The sequence below is a fragment of the Seriola aureovittata genome, chromosome 13 (assembly GCF_021018895.1).
Source record: "Seriola aureovittata isolate HTS-2021-v1 ecotype China chromosome 13, ASM2101889v1, whole genome shotgun sequence".
NCBI lineage: Eukaryota > Metazoa > Chordata > Actinopteri > Carangiformes > Carangidae > Seriola > Seriola aureovittata.
Genome location: NC_079376.1, coordinates 6,683,165 through 6,705,800, shown reverse-complemented (window position 1 = coordinate 6,705,800; position 22,636 = coordinate 6,683,165). Strand labels below are relative to the sequence as shown.

The window sequence follows — 22,636 nt, the reverse complement described above, 5'->3', positions numbered from 1 at the left end:
TATAGTAAGGCATAAAAAGTCATAAAAACGTCATAGTATAGTAAGTCATAAAAAGTCATAAAAACTTCATAGTATAGTAAGGCATAAAAAGTTATAAAAACATCATAGTATAGTAAGGCATAAAAAGTCATAAAAACATCATAGTTTAGTAAGATATAAAAATAACATAGTATAGTAAGGCATAAAAATGACATAGTGTAGTAAGTAATAAAAAGTCATAAAAACATCATAGTATAGTAAGGCATAAAAAGTCATAAAAATAACATAGTATCGCAAGGCATAAAAATGTCATAGTATAGTAAGGCATAAAAAGTCATAAAAATAACATAGTATAGCAAGGCATAAAAAGTCATCAAAACGTCATAGTATAGTAAGGCATAAAAAGTTATAAAATGACATAGTATAGTAAGGCATAAAAAGTAGTAAAAAAAGTCATAGTATAGTAAGGCATAAAAATGTCATAGTATAGAAAGGCATTAAAAGTCATAAAAACTTCATAGTATAGTAAGGCATAAAAAGTCATAAAAATAACAAAGTATAGTAAGTCATAAAAAGTTATCAAAACGTCATAGTATAGTAAGGCATAAAAAGTCATAAAAATAACATAGTATAGCAAGTCATAAAAACGTCATAGTATAGTAAAGCATAAAAAGTCATAAAAACCTCATAGTATAGTAAGGCATAAAAAGTCATAAAAATGACATAGTATAGTAAGGCATAAAAATACATAAAATGTCATAGTATATCAAAGTGTAAAAAGTCATAAAAACGACAAAGTATAGTAAGTTATAAAAAGTCATAAATATATCATATTATAGCAAGGCATAAAAATGTCATAGTATAGTAAGGCATAAAAAGTCATAAAAATAACATAGTATTGCAAGGCATAAAAATGACATAGTATAGTAAGGCATAAAAAGTCATAAAATGACATAGTATAGTAAGGCATAAATAGTCATAAAAACGTCATGTATAGTAAGCTATAAAAAGTCATGAAAATGACAGTATAGTAAGGCATAAAATCGTCATAATATAGAAAGTCATGGAAATTCATAAAAACAACATAGTATAGTAAGACATAAAAATGTATTGAAACAACATAGTATAGTAAGGCATAAAAATGTCATAGTATAGTAAGGCATAAAAAGTCATAAAAACGTTATAGTATAATAAGGCATAAAAAGTCATAAAAATAACATAGTATAGTAAGGCATAAAAATAACATAGTATAGTGACGCTTAAAAACGACATAGTATAGTAAGTCATAAAAAGTCATAAAAACGTCATAGTATAGTAAGGCATAAAAAGTCATAAAAATAACATAGTATAGCAAGGCATAAAAATGTCATAGTATAGTAAGGCATAAAAAGTCATAAAATGACATAGTATAGTAAGGCATAAAAAGTAGTAAAAAAAGTCATAGTATAGTAAGGCAAAAAAATGACATAGTATAGTAAGGCAAAAAATATCATAAAAGCAACATAGGATAATAAGGCATAAATAGTCATAAAAACATCATGTATAGTAAGCTATAAAAAGTCATGAAAATGACAGTATAGTAAGGCATAAAATCGTCATAATATAGAAAGGCATGGAAATTCATAAAAACAACATAGTATAGTAAGTCACAAAAAGTCATAAAAAATAACATAGTATAGCAAGGCATAAAAATGTCATAGTATAGTAAGGCATAAAAAGTCATAAAAACCTTATAGTATAATAAGGCATAAAAAGTCATAAAAACCTTATAGTATAATAAGGCATAAAAAGTCATAAAAACGTCATAGTATAGTAAGGCATAAAAATTCATAAAAATAACATAGTATACTAAGGCATAAAAAGTCATAAAAACGTCATAGTATAATAAGGCATAAAAAGTCATAAAAATAACATAGTATAGTAAAGCATAAAAAATAACATAGTATAGTAAGTCATAAAAAGTCATAAAAACGTCATAGTATAGTAAGGCATAAAAAGTCATAAAAATAACATAGTATAGCAAGGCATAAAAATGTCATAGTAGAGTAAGGCATAAAAAGTCATAAAAACGTCATAGTATAGTCAGGCATAAAAAGTCATAAAAACAACATAGTATAGTAAGACATAAAAATGTATTAAAACAACAGGACAGTAAGGCATCAAAAGTCATGAACATTTCATAGTACAGAAAGGCATAAAAAGTTATCAAAACGTCATAGTATAGAAAAGCTTAAAAAGTAATAAAAACATCAAAGTATAGTCAGGCATAAAAAGTCATAAAAACATCATAGTATAGTAAGGCATAAAAAGTCATAAAAACATCATAGATTAGTAAGGCATAAAAAGTCATAAGAACGTCAAAGTATAGTAAGATATAAAAATAACATAGTATAGTAAGGCATAAAAATGACATAGTGTAGTAAGGCATAAAAAGTAGTAAAAAAAGTCATAAAAATAACATAGTATAGTAAGGCATAAAAAGTCATAAAAATAACATAGTATAGCAAGGCATAAAAAGTCATAGTATAGTAAGGCATAAAAAGTCATAAAAATACATAGTATAGTAAGGCATAAAAAGTCATAAAAACGTCATAGTATAATAAGGCATAAAAAGTCATAAAAATAACATAGTATAGTAAAGCATAAAAAATAACATAGTATAGTAAGTCATAAAAAGTCATAAAAACGTCATAGTATAGTAAGGCATAAAAAGTCATAAAAATAACATAGTATAGCAAGGCATAAAAATGTCATAGTATAGTAAAGCATAAAAAGTCATAAAAACATCATAGTATAGTAAGGCATAAAAAGTCATAAAAACAACATAGTATAGTAAGATATAAAAATTTATTAAAACAACAGGACAGTAAGGCATCAAAAGTCATGAACATTTCATAGTACAGAAAGGCATAAAAAGTTATCAAAACGTCATAGTATAGAAAAGCTTAAAAAGTAATAAAAACATCAAAGTATAGTAAGGCATAAAAAGTAGTAAAAAAAGTCATAGTATAGTAAGGCATAAAAATGTCATAGTATAGTAAGGCATAAAAAGTCATAAAAACGTCATAGTATAGAAAGGCATAAAAAGTCATAAAAATAACATAGTATAGTAAGTCATAAAAAGTTATCAAAACGTCATAGTATAGTAAGGCATAAAAAGTCATAAAAATAACATAGTATAGCAAGGCATAAAAAGTAGTAAAAAAAGTCATAGTATAGTAAGGCAAAAAATATCATAAAAGCGACATAGTACAATAAGGCATAAATAGTCATAAAAACGTCATGTATAGTAAGCCATATAAAGTCATGAAAATGACATAGTTTAGTAAGGCATAAAAAGTAATTAAAAAAGTCATAGTATAGTAAGGCATAAAATCGACATAATATAGTAAGGCATGAAAAGTCATAAAAACAACATAGTATAGTAAGACATAAAAATGTATTGAAACAACATAGTAGAGTAAGGCATAAAAAGTCATAAAAACGTCATAGTATAGTAAGGCATAAAAAGTTATAAAAACATCATAGTATAGTAAGGCATAAAAAGTCATAAAAACATCATAGTTTAGTAAGATATAAAAATAACATAGTATAGTAAGGCATAAAAATGACATAGTGTAGTAAGTAATAAAAAGTCATAAAAACATCATAGTATAGTAAGGCATAAAAAGTCATAAAAATAACATAGTATCGCAAGGCATAAAAATGTCATAGTATAGTAAGGCATAAAAAGTCATAAAAATAACATAGTATAGCAAGGCATAAAAAGTCATCAAAACGTCATAGTATAGTAAGGCATAAAAAGTCATAAAATAACATAGTATAGCAAGGCATAAAAAGTAGTAAAAAAAAGTCATAGTATAGTAAGGCATAAAAATGTCATAGTATAGAAAGGCATAAAAAGTCATAAAAACTTCATAGTATAGTAAGGCATAAAAAGTCATAAAAACATCATAGTATAGTAAGGCATAAAAAGTCATAAAAACATCATAGTTTAGTAAGATATAAAAATAACATAGTATAGTAAGGCATAAAAATGACATAGTGTAGTAAGTAATAAAAAGTCATAAAAACATCACAGTATAGTAAGGCATAAAAAGTCATAAAAATAACATAGTATCGCAAGGCATAAAAATGTCATAGTATAGTAAGGCATAAAAAGTCATAAAAACGTCATAGTATAGTAAGTCATAAAAAGTCATAAAAACTTCATAGTATAGTAAGGCATAAAAAGTTATAAAAACATCATAGTATAGTAAGGCATAAAAAGTCATAAAAACATCATAGTTTAGTAAGATATAAAAATAACATAGTATAGTAAGGCATAAAAATGACATAGTGTAGTAAGTAATAAAAAGTCATAAAAACATCATAGTATAGTAAGGCATAAAAAGTCATAAAAATAACATAGTATCGCAAGGCATAAAAATGTCATAGTATAGTAAGGCATAAAAAGTCATAAAAATAACATAGTATAGCAAGGCATAAAAAGTCATCAAAACGTCAAAGTATAGTAAGGCATAAAAAGTTATAAAATGACATAGTATAGTAAGGCATAAAAAGTAGTAAAAAAAGTCATAGTATAGTAAGGCATAAAAATGTCATAGTATAGAAAGGCATAAAAAGTCATAAAAACTTCATAGTATAGTAAGGCATAAAAAGTCATAAAAACATCATAGCATAATAAGGCATAAAAAGTCATAAAAATAACATAGTATAGTAAGTCATAAAAAGTTATCAAAACGTCATAGTATAGTAAGGCATAAAAAGTCATAAAAATAACATAGTATAGCAAGTCATAAAAACGTCATAGTATAGTAAAGCATAAAAAGTCATAAAAACCTCATAGTATAGTAAGGCATAAAAAGTCATAAAAACCTCATAGTATAGTAAGGCATAAAAAGTCATAAAAATGACATAGTATAGTAAGGCATAAAAATACATAAAATGTCATAGTATATCAAAGTGTAAAAAGTCATAAAAACGACAAAGTATAGTAAGTTATAAAAAGTCATAAAAATAACATAGTATAGCAAGTCATAAAAACGTCATAGTATAGTAAAGCATAAAAAGTCATAAAAATAACATAGTATTGCAAGGCATAAAAATGTCATAGTATAGTAAGGCATAAAAAGTCATAAAATGACATAGTATAGTAAGGCATAAAAAGTAGTAAAAACGACATAGTATAGTAAGGCAAAAAATATCATAAAAGCGATTTAGTACAATAAGGCATAAATAGTCATAAAAACGTCATGTATAGTAAGCCATATAAAGGCATAAAATCGACATAATATAGTAAGGCATGAAAAGTCATAAAAACAACATAGTATAGTAAGACATAAAAATGTATTGAAACAACATAGTAGAGTAAGGCATAAAAAGTCATAAAAACGTCATAGTATAGTCAGGCATAAAAAGTCATAAAAACAACATAGTATAGTAAGACATAAAAATGTATTAAAACAACAGGACAGTAAGGCATCAAAAGTCATGAACATTTCATAGTACAGAAAGGCATAAAAAGTCATAAAAAGTCATAGTATAGAAAGGCATAAAAAGTAATAAAAACATCAAAGTATAGTCAGGCATAAAAAGTCATAAAAACATCATAGTATAGTAAGGCATAAAAAGTCATAAAAACATCATAGATTAGTAAGGCATAAAAAGTCATAAGAACGTCAAAGTATAGTAAGATATAAAAATAACATAGTATAGTAAGGCATAAAAATGACATAGTGTAGTAAGTAATAAAAAGTCATAAAAACATCATAGTATAGTAAGGCATAAAAAGTCATAAAAATAACATAGTATCGCAAGGCATAAAAATGTCATAGTATAGTAAGGCATAAAAAGTCATAAAAATAACATAGTATAGCAAGGCATAAAAAGTCATCAAAACGTCATAGTATAGTAAGGCATAAAAAGTCATAAAATAACATAGTATAGCAAGGCATAAAAATGTCATAGTATAGTAAGGCATAAAAATGTCATAGTATAGAAAGGCATAAAAAGTCATAAAAACTTCATAGTATAGAAAGGCATAAAAAGTCATAAAAACATCATAGCATAATAAGGCATAAAAAGTCATAAAAATAACATAGTATAGTAAGTCATAAAAAGTTATCAAAACGTCATAGTATAGTAAGGCATAAAAAGTCATAAAAATAACATAGTATAGCTAGTCATAAAAACGTCATAGTATAGTAAGGCATAAAAAGTCATAAAAATAACATAGTATCGCAAGGCATAAAAATGTCACAGTATAGTAAGGCATAAAAAGTCATAAAAATAACATAGTATAGCAAGGCATAAAAAGTCATCAAAACGTCATAGTATAGTAAGGCATAAAAAGTCATAAAATAACATAGTATAGTAAGTCATAAAAAGTTATCAAAACGTCATAGTATAGTAAGGCATAAAAAGTCATAAAAATAACATAGTATAGCAAGTCATAAAAACGTCATAGTATAGTAAGGCATAAAAAGTCATAAAAACCTCATAATATAGTAAGGCATAAAAAGTCATAAAAATGACATAGTATAGTAAGGCATAAAAATACATAAAATGTCATAGTATATCAAGGCGTAAAAGGTCATAAAAATAACATAGTATAGCAAGGCATAAAAATGTCATAGTATAATAAGGCATAAAAAGTCATAAAAATAACATAGTATAGTAAGTCATAAAAAGTCATAAAAACGTCATAGTGTAATAAGGCATAAAAATGTCATAGTATAGTAAGGCATAAAAAGTCATAAAATTTCATAGTATAGTAAGGCATAAAAAGTCATAAAAAGTCATAAAAATATCATAGTATAATAAGTCATAAAAAGTCATAAAAAGTCATAAAAAGTCATAGTATAGTCAGGCATAAAAAGTCATAAAAATCTCATAGTATAGTAAGGCATAAAAAGTCATAAAATTTCATAGTATAGTAAGGCATAAAAAGTCATAAAAATAACAGTATAGTAGGCATAAAAACGACATAGTATAGTAGTCATAAAAAGTCATAAAAACATCATAGTATAGTAAGGCATAAAAAGTCATAAAAATGACATAGTATAGTAAGGCATAAAAATACATAAAATGTCATAGTATATCAAGGTGTAAAAAGTCATAAAAACGACATAGTATAGTAAGGCATAAAAATACATAAAAACATCACGGTATAGTAAGTCATAAAAAGGCATAAAAATGTCATAGTATAGTGAGGCATAAAAAGTCATAAAATGACATAGTATAGTAAGGCATAAAAAGTAGTAAAAAAGTCATAGTATAGAAAGGCATAAAAAGTCATAAAAATAACATAGTATAGTAAGTCATAAAAAGTCATCAAAACGTCATAGTATAGTAAGGCATAAAAAGTCATAAAAATAACATAGTATAGCAAGTCATAAAAACGTCATAGTATAGTAAGGCATAAAAAGTCATAAGAACGTCATAGTATAATAAGTCATATAAAGTCATAAAAACGTCATACTGTAATAAGGCATAAAAATGTCATAGTATAGTAAGGCATAAAAAGTCATAAAAACGTCATAGTATAGTAAGGCATAAAAAGTCATAAAAACGTCATAGTATAATAAGGCATAAAAAGTCATAAAAATAACATAGTATAGTAAGTCATAAAAAGTCATCAAAACGTCATAGTATAGTAAGGCATAAAAAGTCATAAAAATAACATAGTATAGCAAGTCATAAAAACGTCATAGTATAGTAAGGCATAAAAAGTCATAAAAATAACATAGTATAGCAAGGCATAAAAATGTCATAGTATAGTAAGGCATAAAAAGTCATAAAAATAACATAGTATAGCAAGGCATAAAAAGTCATCAAAACGTCATAGTATAGTAAGGCATAAAAAGTCATAAAAATAACATAGTATAGTAAGGCATAAAAAGTTATCAAAACGTCATAGTATAGTAAGGCATAAAAAGTCATAAAAATAACATAGTATAGCAAGTCATAAAAACGTCATAGTATAGTAAGGCATAAAAAGTCATAAAAATCTCATAGTATAGTAAGGCATAAAAAGTCATAAAATTTCATAGTATAGTAAGGCATAAAAAGTCATAAAAATAACAGTATAGTAGGGCATAAAAACGACATAGTATAGTAAGTCATAAAAAGTCATAAAAACATCATAGTATAGTAAGGCATAAAAAGTCATAAAAATAACATAGTATAGTAAGTCATAAAAAGTCAAAAAATCGTCATAGTGTAATAAGGCATAAAAATGTCATAGTATAGTAAGGCATAAAAAGTCATAAAAATATCATAGTATAATAAGTCATAAAAAGTCATAAAAACGTCATAGTATAGTAAGTCATAAAAATCTCATAGTATAGTAAGGCATAAAAAGTCATAAAATTTCATAGTATAGTAAGGCATAAAAAGTCATAAAAATAACAGTATAGTAGGGCATAAAAACGACATAGTATAGTAAGTCATAAAAAGTCATAAAAACATCATAGTATAGTAAGGCATAAAAAGTCATAAAAATGACATAGTATAGTAAGGCATAAAAATACATAAAATGTCATAGTATATCAAGGTGTAAAAAGTCATAAAAACGACATAGTATAGTAATGCATAAAAATACATAAAAACATCACGGTATAGTAAGTCATAAAAAGGCATAAAAATGTCATAGTATAGTGAGGCATAAAAAGTCATAAAAATGACATAGTATAGTAAGGCATAAAAAGTAGTAAAAAAGTCATAGTATAGAAAGGCATAAAAAGTCATAAAAATAACATAGTATAGCAAGTCATAAAAACGTCATAGTATAGTAAGGCATAAAAAGTCATAAGAACGTCATAGTATAATAAGTCATATAAAGTCATAAAAACGTCATACTGTAATAAGGCATAAAAATGTCATAGTATAGTAAGGCATAAAAAGTCATAAAAATATCATAGTATAGTAAGTCATAAAAACGTCATAAAAACGTCATAGTATAGTAAGTCATAAAAAGTCATAAAAACCTCATAGTATAGTAAGGCATAAAAAGTCATAAAATTTCATAGTATAGTAAGGCATAAAAAGTCATAAAAATAACAGTATAGTAGGGCATAAAAACGACATAGTATAGTAAGTCATAAAAAGTCATAAAAACATCATAGTATAGTAAGGCATAAAAAGTCATAAAAATGACATAGTATAGTAAGGCATAAAAATACATAAATTGTCATAGTATATCAAGGCATAAAAAGTCATTAAAATAACATAGTATAGCAAGGCATAAAAATGTCATAGTATAGTAAGGCATAAAAAGTCATAAAAATAACATAGTATAGCAAGGCATAAAAATGTCATAGTATAGTAAGGCATAAAAAGTCATAAAATGACATAGTATAGTAAGGCATAAAAAGTAGTAAAAAAGTCATAGTATAGTAAGGCAAAAAATATCATAAAAGTCACATAATACAATAAGGCATAAATAGTCATAAAAACGTCATGTACAGTAAGCCTTAAAAAGTCATGAAAATGACATAGTATAGTAAGGCATAAAAAGTAATAAAAAAGTAATAGTGTAGTAAGGCATAAAATCGTCATAATATAGTAAGGCATGAAAAGTCATAAAAACAACATAGTATAGTAAGACATAAAAATGTATTGAAACAACATAGTAGAGTAAGGCATAAAAAGTCATAAAAACGTCATAGTATAGTCAGGCATAAAAAGTCATAAAAACAACATAGTATAGTAAGACATAAAAATTTATTAAAACAACAGGACAGTAAGGCATCAAAAGTCATGAACATTTCATAGTACAGAAAGGCATAAAAAGTTATCAAAACGTCATAGTATAGAAAAGCTTAAAAAGTCACAAAACATCAAAATATAGTCAGGCATAAAAAGTTATAAAAACATCATAGTATAGTAAGGCATAAAACGTCATAAAAACATCATAGTTTAGTAAGGCATAAAAAGTCATAAGAACGTCATAGTATAGTAACTCATAAAAAGTCATAAAAACGTCCTAGTATATATAGTAAGGCATAAAAAGTCATAAGAACGTCATAGTATAGTAAGTTATAAAAAGTCATAAGAACGTCATAGTATAGTAAGTCATAAAAAGTCATAAGAACGTCATAGTATAATAAGGCATAAAAAGTCATAAAAATAACATAGTATAGCAAGTCATAAAAACGTCATAGTATAGTAAGGCATAAAAAGTAATAAGAACGTCATAGTATAATAAGTCATAAAAAACGTCATAGTGTAATAAGGCATAAAAATGTCATAGTATAGTAAGGCATAAAAAGTCATAAAAACGTCATAGTATAGTAAGTCATAAAAAGTCATAAAAACCTCATAGTATAGTAAGGCATAAAAAGTCATAAAATTTCATAGTATAGTAAGGCATAAATAGTCATAAAAATAACACTATAGTAGGGCATAAAAACGACATAGTATAGTAAGTCATAAAAAGTCATAAAAACATCATAGTATAGTAAGGCATAAAAATACATAAAATGTCATAGTATATCAAGGTGTAAAAAGTCATAAAAACGACATAGTATACTAAGGCATAAAAAGTCATTAAAACGTCATAATATATATCGTAAGGCATAAAAATACATAAAAATAACATAGTATAGAAAGGCATAAAAAGTCATAAAATGTCATAGTATAGTAAGGCATAAAAAGTCATAAAAACAACATAGTATAGTTAGGCATAAAAAGTCATAAAATGTCATAGCATAGTAAGGCATAAAAATAAATAAAATGTCATAGTATAGTAAGGCATAAAAAGTCATAACAATGTCATAGTATAGAAAGGCATAAAAAGTCATAAAAACAACATAGTATTGTAAGGCATAAAAAGTCAAAATGTCATAGTATAGTAAGTCATAAAAAGTCATAAAAACGTCCTAGTATAGTAAGGCATAAAAAGTAATAAAAACGTCATAGTATAGTAAGGCATAAAAAGTCATAAAAATGTCATAGTATAACAAGGCATAAAAAGTCATAAAAACGTCATAGTATAGTAAGTCATAAAAAGTAATAAAAACGTCATAGTATAGTAAGGCATAAAAAGTCATAAAAATATCATAGTATAACAAGGCATAAAAACGTCATAGTATAGTAAGTCATAAAAAGTCATAAAAACCTCATAGTATAGTAAGGCATAAAAAGTCATAAAAATGACATAGTATAGTAAGGCATAAAAATACATAAAATGTCATAGTATATCAAGGTGTAAAAAGTCATAAAAACGACATAGTATAGTAAGGCATAAAAAGTCATAAAAAACGTCATAATATATATCGTAAGGCATAAAAATACATAAAAATAACATAGTATAGAAAGGCATAAAAAGTCATAAAATGTCATAGTATAGTAAGGCATAAAAAGTCATAAAAACAACATAGTATAGTTAGGCATAAAAAGTCATAAAATGTCATAGCATAGTAAGGCATAAAAATAAATAAAATGTCATAGTATAGTAAGGCATAAAAAGTCATAACAATGTCATAGTATAGAAAGGCATAAAAAGTCATAAAAACAACATAGTATTGTAAGGCATAAAAAGTCAAAATGTCATAGTATAGTAAGTCATAAAAAGTCACAAAAATGTCATAGTATAGTAAGGCATAAAAAGTCATAAAAATGTCATAGTATAACAAGGCATAAAAAGTCATAAAAACGTCATAGTATAGTAAGTCATAAAAAGTAATAAAAACGTCATAGTATAGTAAGGCATAAAAAGTCATAGAAATATCATAGTATAACAAGGCATAAAAAGACATAGTATAGTAAGGCATAAAAAGTCATAAAAATAACACTATAGTAGGGCATAAAAACGACATAGTATAGTAAGTCATAAAAAGTCATAAAAACATCATAGTATAGTAAGGCATAAAAAGTCATAAAAATGACATAGTATAGTAAGGCATAAAAATACATAAAATGTCATAGTATATCAAGGTGTAAAAAGTCATAAAAACGACATAGTATACTAAGGCATAAAAAGTCATTAAAACGTCATAATATATATCGTAAGGCATAAAAATACATAAAAATAACATAGTATAGAAAGGCATAAAAAGTCATAAAATGTCATAGTATAGTAAGGCATAAAAAGTCATAAAAACAACATAGTATAGTTAGGCATAAAAAGTCATAAAATGTCATAGCATAGTAAGGCATAAAAATAAATAAAATGTCATAGTATAGTAAGGCATAAAAAGTCATAACAATGTCATAGTATAGAAAGGCATAAAAAGTCATAAAAACAACATAGTATTGTAAGGCATAAAAAGTCAAAATGTCAGAGTATAGTAAGTCATAAAAAGTCATAAAAACGTCATAGTATAGTAAGGCATAAAAAGTAATAAAAACGTCATAGTATAGTAAGGCATAAAAAGTCATAAAAATGTCATAGTATAACAAGGCATAAAAAGTCATAAAAACGTCATAGTATAGTAAGTCATAAAAAGTAATAAAAACGTCATAGTATAGTAAAGCATAAAAAGTCATAAAAATATCATAGTATAACAAGGCATAAAAATAAAATAGTATAGTAAGTCATAAAAAGTCATAAAAACCTCATAGTATAGTAAGGCATAAAAAGTCATAAAAATGACATAGTATAGTAAGGCATAAAAATACATAAAATGTCATAGTATATCAAGGTGTAAAAAGTCATAAAAACGACATAGTATAGTAAGGCATAAAAAGTCATAAAAAACGTCATAATATATATCGTAAGGCATAAAAATACATAAAAATAACATAGTATAGAAAGGCATAAAAAGTCATAAAATGTCATAGTATAGTAAGTCATAAAAAGTAATAAAAACGTCATAGTATAGTAAGGCATAAAAAGTCATAAAACGTCATAGTATAACAAGGCATAAAAAGTCATAAAAACGTCATAGTATAGTAAGGCATAAAAAGTCATAAAAACGTCATAGTATAGTAAGGCATAAAAAGTCATAAAAATATCATAGTATAACAAGGCATAAAAATAACATAGTATAGTAAGTCATAAAAAAGTCATAAAAACCTCATAGTATAGTAAGGCATAAAAAGTCATAAAAATGACATAGTATAGTAAGGCATAAAAATACATAAAATGTCATAGTATATCAAGGTGTAAAAAGTCATAAAAACGACATAGTATAGTAAGGCATAAAAAGTCATAAAAACGTCATAATATATATCGTAAGGCATAAAAATACATAAAAATAACATAGTATAGAAAGGCATAAAAAGTCATAAAATGTCATAGTATAGTAAGGCATAAAAAGTCATGAAAACAACATAGTATAGTTAGGCATAAAAAGTCATAAAATGTCATAGCATAGTAAGGCATAAAAATAAATAAAATGTCATAGTATAGTAAGGCATAAAAAGTCATAACAATGTCATAGTATAGAAAGGCATAAAAAGTCATAAAAACAACATAGTATTGTAAGGCATAAAAAGTCAAAATGTCATAGTATAGTAAGTCATAAAAAAGTCACAAAAATGTCATAGTATAGTAAGGCATAAAAAGTCATAAAAATGTCATAGTATAACAAGGCATAAAAAGTCATAAAAACGTCATAGTATAGTAAGTCATAAAAAGTAATAAAAACGTCATAGTATAGTAAGGCATAAAAAGTCATAGAAATATCATAGTATAACAAGGCATAAAAAGACATAGTATAGTAAGGCATAAAAAGTCATAAAATAACACATTATAGTGAGGCATAAAAAGTCATAAAATAACATAGTATAGTAAGGTATAAAAAGTCATAAAATGTCATAGTATAGCAAGGCAAAAAAATACATAAAAACATCACGGTATAGTAAGTCATAAAAAGTCATAAAAACATCATGGTATAGTAAGGCATAAAAAGTCATAAAAACATCATGGTATAGTAAGGCATAAAAAGTCATAAAATGTCATAGTATAGTAAGGCAAAAAAATACATAAAAACGTCACGGTATAGTAAGTCATAAAAAGTCATAAAAACATCATGGTATAGTAAGGCATAAAAAGTCATAAAAACATCATGGTATAGTAAGGCATAAAAAGTTATAAAATGTAATAGTACAGTAAGGCATAAAAAGTCAAAAACATCATGGCATAAAAAGTCAGAAAAATGTCATAATATAGTAAGGCATGAAAAGTCAGATGACGTCATAGAACAGTAAGGCATAAAAAGTCATCGTATTGTAACGAATATAATTTGTCATAATATAGTAACACATAGAATATTGTACAGTATGAATTGTTTTACATGCATATAACTATGACTTTAGAATATAAGTGATGTTTGACTGTATATATGTGTAGGACAACAAGGTATTTAGTACACATCTGGAGGTCCTGCTTAGATTGATGAATGTAGGTGTTTGCTTATATGGTTAGAGCCCCACAGATGGAGAATGATCTCAGGAGGTCTGAAGAAAAATGTGCAACAACTAAGAGGCCCCACTGATGCAAACATCTCCAGATCATCATCAGCTTGTCATGCACATTGGAGAGCAAAAGACCAAACAAGCAGTCAAACTTTTGTTACTCAGAGAGAGACCTTGGTGTGCCTTGTACCAGATCTGTCCTTCATGCACAAATAAAACCAGCCACATTGAAGTGTTTACTTGGTCTGATTGTGTTCACTTTTTCATTTTCCTGTCATAAGAAATCATCTTTTCAGGAAGGCATAAAAAGTCCAGAAAACTTCATAGTATAGTAAGAAAGTCATATAACTGTCATAGTATACTGACCCAAAAACCATCCTATTATAATAAGGCATAAAAAGTCATAAAATATGTCATAGGATAGTGACGCATAAAAGTTCATTAACACTTCATAGAATAGTAAGGCATAAAAGTCATAGTAAAATAAGGCATAAAAATGTCATAGTACTGTAAATCATAAAAGGTCATATTATAGTAAGTCATAAAAAAGTCAGTGTAGTAGGCTTAAGGCATAAACCCCACACAGAAATGCCCCAATTCTGGGAAGTCATAGTATAGTTAGGCATAAATAGTCATAGCATAGTAAGGCAAAAAAACCCAAAAACTTCATAGTCAGGCATAAAAATGTCAGAGTTGCCAATTCACCTAATGTGCATGTATTTTGACTGTGGGAGGAAGTCGGAGTACAAGGAGAGAACCCACGCAGTCACAGGGAGAACATGCAAACTCCACACAAAAAGGCCCCACCCCCAGGAAGTCATAGTATAGTAACTATAGTAACTAGTAATATAATAAGTTATAAAAACATCATAGCATGCCTAAATTGGTTGTCTTGGAGACGTAGCCTCTCAGAGGGAATTATTGGTATGATTTAATATGATAATATAAAACATATGGTGAAGGAGTTCACTTACATATTGGTTGAGACAATTCTGTCTTTCCAAAATATTGGTAGGGACATGTCCCCACCGTCCATATGCAGACTTATGCCCTTGCTGTAACATTACCTTTTCTGTCTGGGCCTTTTTTTTTTCTTTCATTTCAGAAGTTGAACTTCTGACGATCTGGTGCCATCTAGTGGTGGGAGATGGGACAATCCTGCCATTAAATAGGCTGTTGAACAGTCTCATTGAAATAAAGCAGTGTAACACCTCTGCTTGAAATAATTGAACAGATAAAATCCATTTTTAATATTGCACTTTTTTAATCTTAGGACAAAAAAATTGAGTCCACACATTGGATTAAAGCTCCCAAAACTCCATTGGCCTGAAGAAGGTTAACATAACTTTGAAACTATTTCAATTTGTGATACTGTATCTAAAGGCTTGTAGTTTGCTTACTTTACTGTGATATCAACAGAATGTAATCATTTTGTGCTTATTTATGCAGTAGCATGTCCTTTGTCACATTGGCCATTTGTCTGTTGAGGATCCAATAAGCTTTAAATGTCACCTATTTTCAGTCGAGTAACATTTTGGGAGCTTTAATCCTAAATTTCCATTAGTCTGTCAGTAAATCTATTATCACCCACCTGACCTAAATACCAGACAGGATGTGCACACAATACTTTTTTTTTTTTACAATTATAACTTAACCAGGAAGCTCTCTGTTAACACTTCTTCCAATGAAACCCATTAGTGAGTTGTGTTGGCACAATGGTGGAAACAGCTACAGTAAAAGCAAAACAAAACATACATATCAATATTTAAAAACTGAGAGCCTCTTTATTAAATGCTTCAAAAGTCAAACAAATGAAGCTGGCATATTGTGGTGAAAAAAAACACACACTTCAACAGGAGTGAAAACAAAACTTCAAACTCTTGATGAAACGGTTGATACACTCCAGGTGCCTGCAAAGACTTGTCTGCGTTGCTGAAAAACCACTGTGCTGTAGAATGAAATATGTTTGTCTTAATGTTGTGTGAACCTCAGTAGAACAAACAACAGATTTAATACTCAGGTCCCCCATTCCACTTCATTGTTTTAAAAAGGTTAAAACCTGAAGAATGAGGTGTGCTATCAGATCTGGATGAAATTCATCATATTTTTAAAAATGTAACAGCTCATATGAAAATGTATTAAACTGATGCACTGTGCCTGAGAAATCACCTGTATAAATGAGTCTGCAACTGGACTGACTGATACATTTTCCAAAAACATCAAACCCACATGCAGAACACAAGGGACTAAAATCCCTGCTACTTGAGCAAAGAAAACCCCTCAGCATCATGACTTAAATTTTACAGTACATGCCTTCATGTGCAAATCAATAATTCAAATACAAATCTAGACATTACAGAGGCAGATTTTTTTTCTCTTTCCAAATAAAAGTACCAGTACAAAAAATTAAAAATAAACCAAACACAGATTGGGACTTACTAGAATAAAAAGACAACTTAGTTCAAACATTGCTTGGGCTTTACATCAAACTTCAAAAATATTAAAAAAAAAAAAAAAAAAAACACACAATTTTCTCAAAGGAATATTATTTTTTCTTACCAGTAATCAGTTACTTTTCTGTGACATTTTCAACCAATTTTGCACTCCACATTGAAAAACAATGTGGAGCCATTTTCTCATATCAGGGAGCAAAATATGTAATGTGTTGTTAGACCTTATTAACCTCCATGTTTTAAAAGAACATTCAAACACTGACAGCCTATTTCAGTTTCTCAATTATAAGCACAACGCTGATGGATGACAAACATGAAAACATGTAATTTGTTAGTCCAGCACTGCAACACACACTGTTATGTTATAATAATACTGAGCGGTACACCAGTCAGTTCTAAGATGCCCACAATGATCAAGCAGCTGACAAGTCGTCATGTCATTCTGAGCAACTTTGTTGACCCCACACACACACACACACACACACACACACACACACACACACACACACACACACACACACACACACACACACACACACACACACACACACACACACACACACACACACAAACATCTACTGCGAGATAACGCTTCATGCTGCAGCCCTGAGACACCAAAACATTCGAACACAGTGGACATGTAGTGCCAAAAACATATAAACATGATAAATAATGAATGTGAAGATAATTAGTGAAGCTCGTTACTGGAGGGAAGTGTGTGCCCGCTATAGTTCTAAACACCTGGCCTGCAGGGTTTGATGAGGTCTGACACTGAGGGAAGGAAACTAAGCTTCCTGCTCACTACCGGCACTCACTGATGGATTCTTATATTCACTGAGTACATTCATTATTTCACTTGCTACATTTAGATTTAGATCACAATTGCTGGTTACTTATCAAAGTAGCTGGTAGAAAAGACAAACCACAATTCAACCACAGCTAAAAATGTACTGCCATGTGGCTGGTGAATAGTGTTATCTTGTATCTCATCCTGACTAACACGCCAGCCCATTAGTCAGAAGTGAGAGAAGAAGAGAAGAAGATGGACCACCTTTGTTACCGCCATAACGTCAGCGCCATGTGCCAAACTGCAAAACACACTACATTAAAACACCAAACACGATGATGGTGACATGCTTATGCTGGTGAACAGAAACAACACCCACAGTGATACAGTTCGATCATCCTGTACAATGGCGTACATTGTGCAGACCTTCCACAGATGTTTGGTCAGTCTTAAAGTGTAGAATTAAAGCCATGAAATCTATGAGCTCTAAGCAGTACACACGTGGTCACTCTAGGTATCAGGATAAGATATAAAACCGTGCAAGATACCAGTAAACTGTTCCAGCTAGAAGCAGTTGAGAAAATCTCACTGAGACGTTCTGAACAGCCTAAAGACTAGAAAATCAAGTGTATCACAAGTTAAGGCTCTACTCTTACCTCCAATGTAGCACAGTACTGACTTTTAGATATAAAAATAAAAAAATTCTACATCAAAACATCTGATTATTTACACGTCAGAGTAGATAATGGTAGAACTTCAGTACAGTGGTATTAATAAATCCATCAGAGTGCAGGATACAAGGCTAGCAATTAAATTTGCTCGTTACAATCCCGATCTGTGAGTATGAATCAGACCACTACTGGCTTTGTCTTATTTACGGGAGAGAAGGTTTTTTTTTTCCACTGTGAAGCAAAGAACAACAGTTCATAACATCCAACCAGGAGTTTTCTATTTTTTTGAGGCTGGAGACTAATGTCTGTAAACACTGGAGGAAAATACATGTGTATTTGAGTTCTGATGGTCTCAGAAATGTCCAAAAGGTGACTTCATCGCTTATGCTACTGGTTTGAGAACTGAACGCAAACACCTCCCCTCTTTCGTGAGCTCTCTGGTGAAGCACATGCACGGCAGAGGGATGGCCTCCTCCCGACGAGCTATCTTATTGAACTTGCACTTCTTGAGGTGGTCGGCCATGCTGGCGATGTTGGCAAACTTCCACTCATTCACTGTACCGAAAGCTGTGCTGAATCGCCACACCTGAACGACAAACAGAATTGATCCATTACTTTTCATGTAGCGCACTTAATTATACCTTGTTTCTACACAGCAGACAAGTGACACTGTGATTAAATATAAACAGTAATTAAAAAAGACTAACCTTATCTGTTATCTGCCATGAAGGAGATCCATCAGCACGCCGTTTCTTCTCCCACAGCAGGACGACCATGCCACGCATCTGTAGCAGACTGGCACATACATCCCTCATGGTGCGGGACACTCTGGATAGTTGGCACAAGCTGAAGCTGTCCAGGAAGCTTGCTACATGTTGCAACACCTCGAATGGGAGACTGCTGAATCCATCGCACTGAGAGCCAAAGTGGCGGGTGTTTCTTGGGAGGTTGTCCCCAGTTTTTAAAGGTAGACCAGGCTGAACCCCAAAAGAGCCGAGGTGCCTGTCATGGATGATCCTGAAGCCCTGCACAGATGGGCAGAATCGTCTTTGGGAGTAGGTGCAGCCATAGTAGGCCAAGGGGCAGCGTTGCTCCATCCAGCCATTGAGTCCAGCGTGAATATCCCCGTGAACATTTTTGAAATGAGACGAGAACTCGTCCCGCCGGAACAGCTGTCCACACACAAACGTGAACATGGAGCGCTGTTTGGTTTGGTATCGGGCCACACATTCAAGCACCAGGTCCAGCCTGAGAGTGTGGAAGGGGCTGGGGTTGGAAAGCTGTGGACTGGCATGATCACAGGCTGAGGCTGATGCGATGTCCCCCACCATGGTGTTGGTTGCAAGAATGGCTGAAGGGAAGGAGAAAGTCTGAGTACCAAAGTCAATGTGGTAGCCATCGACAAATCTGCTGTCTGAGATTCCTCTGCCTCCTGGAGAATCGCCAAGGCAGAAGAGCAAAGCTGCAGTGATGAGATCGATGCCGTGGAGGCCCATGGGGTCTTCAGCTACCTCCAGGTCAGATGTGTCCACTGCCTTGTCCTCCATCTTTGCTCGAAACAAGTAAGGGTCTGACAGCAGAGCCCTGCGTCCATTAAATGTAAACATACTTATACCCCTAAGGACTTCTACATTCTGTAGTTTACGCTCCAAGCACCTATACCTGAGTTCAGAGGGTAAGTGTTGCAAGAAGTTGTTTCTCACGTGATCAGACAGCAGGAATGGCATTGGAGGTGAAAGTGGTGCTTGTTGGGGCACAGGAGGCCCCAGAGCTACAACAGGCATGTAATCTTGAGGCATCTCTGGCCAGACAAGGTTGGAATCATTTATTGGCTCCTCAATAATATCTTCCTTTTCTTCAAAAAACAACTCTACAAAATCATTTTCCTCTGCCCAGCCAATACCATCTTCTTCTCCATCTGTTCCCACTGCGCAATCCACTCCACCTACTGCTCCAAGTTCACACTCTGAATCAGAGTCACTCTCTTGCATATCTACATTCTTCCCGCCTTCGGCGACATAAACATTATGACTATCACCATTTTCTCCATTGTGGAGTGCTCCATTCTTATCAGTCTTTTCCCCATTTAGATTTCCTACAATAACATCAATATCCTTGGAATTAGTGAGGATGTCCAAGGCCGCAGCAAAACTTCTGCTATTTTCGACTGAGGTACTATACAACTCAGTATAGGGCTCTTGTTCCATTTCCACTGATCCATTACCTAACACTGTCTCTGGTAAACTTGATGCCGTGGCCATCTTGTCACTTTCATCGACTTCTTTATCTCCATTCTTTGACACAGTGGTCGTGACCTTCAGGGACTCTAACAACATCCTCTGATCCTGCAGGGCCAAGGCCATGTCTAGCTGCTCCACCTCATCAAAGTCTTTGCTCAAGTTTTCATAGGACTTGCGATCAGCATAGCTCACAGGCCAGCGGTTCCACTCCATAGTACAACATACTATACTTGCTGGGCAAGTTTCAAGATGTTGTGCCATCTTGATCCTTGCAATAGTGAAGGGGCAGCCAAACCCACTGTTTAGGCATGGCAGCCGTTCATACGGACACAGTAGACGATGCTCCTCTAGTTTGCATGAGTGAAAAACTGCCCCGCAGACAAGAGGGCAGCCGATGAGGTCGCAGGAAACACCCGTTTCTGGTCTTACCATGCATCTTCTGTTGATGCATTTAAGGCAGTGGGGGTGCAGATTCTCCATTTTTACTTTATTACTCCTTGTCCAAATGGGGAAACGGTGTGAAGTGTTCAACCCTGAAACAAAGTCAACAAAATATTATTTGTTTCACACCTCTGCAGAAACCTCAAACATGTCATGATAACAACAATGTTTTTAGGTAAGCACGTGGCGCCTTGAGCTGTAACACAGCATGCTGGTGTTACATTATCCCATGGACCTTAATGAACAACACAACACACCCAGACAATGCACAAGTGAGGTCCTATGCCTTCAAAGTATTCTGTGACTTAGTCTCACATATGCTCATGTTCATCAATGCATGTTTACTAAATATTTAGGCTGTTCAGTAATATTTCAAAACAGCCTTCTTAGGTTTCATGATGACAAGTTCTTCCAAGACTCAGGGGCAAACCTGACACCTCAGCTTTAGGATCTCTGCTATTCATTCATGGAGTTTGGTGACAAGTCAGACAAACCTTTGAGATTTTCAGCTTGTTACTCAAACTTTTTGCCTCACAGCCGCGACTGACCCACGAGGTAAATACCTCTGATTCATTAGCCTCAGGCTTAGTTGGTAATGTTGCTTGTGTGAAGGGATAATGAGTACTGGCTCAAAGGACACCAAACAATAATTTAAAGACCCACAACAATGCTGCAAGTCCAAACAGCAATGCCACACAGGAGAGCTATTGTTCAAGCCTTTACAGCCATTGCCAGCAGCAGCTAGGTGGCTAAATTACGCAAGCATAGCTGGCAGGTTAGCAAACAGCTAAAAACACAAACAACACAGCAACAGCCGGTTATTACATTTCTGACCAATTACAGTCTTAACCAATATTACTGCTATAGTCTGTTAATGTATAAAAAGTTATATTCATGATAATTGCACTATAGACACGGTGAACTGATAATTCTCAAAAGTTTGTAAAGTTAAACAAAAGAACATCAACAACATGGCCAGCCAGTTAGCATTAGCAGCTACACTTCTTTAGCCTTGCTAGCTGATCGCTTCTAGAAACTGCTTACCCGAGTTACGGGGCTCTCCAGGTGTATTTTATTAATATCACTTTACTTATATCAGCTCCGTCGACATCAGCAACACCGGAACTACAGCCACACAATCATCTCACAGTATTAAATATGTCCCAATCTTCTTATGACATGAACTGGCTGCAGCTGGTTGTTCGGCTGTGAGACCTTCGCTGTTCTGAGTCTGTCGGCGTTTGTGTTGATCGTGGTGCGGTACGCCGCAGTGCAACGTCATCACGTAAAACGGGCAGTCATACTTAAGTTTATGGACGCAAACCTGTGTGAGGGAGCACAGAAATAGACAGAGAGGGGAATACCCTGAGGACAAGTTTTACATGTTAGCAGTCATTAAATATCCGTGGTGTTCTTGCATTTGAATGCGTGTAGACTCTCATCAGGCAATTCAAATTATTATTATTATATTATAAAAAAAAAACACTAAGGCTATTTACAATCTTTTTTTCCCTTTTAATATTAACCTAATCACCCTCTTGTACTCCCACCTTATGACGTACCATTTGATATTTTATTAATTTCCCTATATGCTCTACTTCTGTGCCTGTCCAAATCTGCATAAAAGTGGATGCTCTATTATTATCCCCACTATTACTGGGTCAGACCAAAAGTAATGATGAATTGATCCTCATAACTTGC

The 22,636-nt window shown here is 31.2% G+C and overlaps 1 protein-coding gene across 1 annotated transcript; it reads right to left on the bottom strand.

Moving 5' to 3' along the window:
* Nucleotides 1-16,103: 16,103 nt before the first annotated feature.
* On the bottom strand, nt 16,104-22,155 carry fbxo30a (F-box protein 30a). Its single transcript, XM_056394254.1, has 3 exons — nt 21,980-22,155; nt 18,962-21,027; nt 16,104-18,840 (listed from the first exon to the last, which is right to left on the bottom strand). Exons 2-3 carry the CDS (start codon nt 20,972-20,974, stop codon nt 18,637-18,639), a joined length of 2,217 nt encoding a protein of 738 aa, XP_056250229.1. The 5' UTR covers nt 20,975-21,027; nt 21,980-22,155; the 3' UTR covers nt 16,104-18,636.
* Between the last annotated feature and the right edge of the window lie 481 nt (nt 22,156-22,636).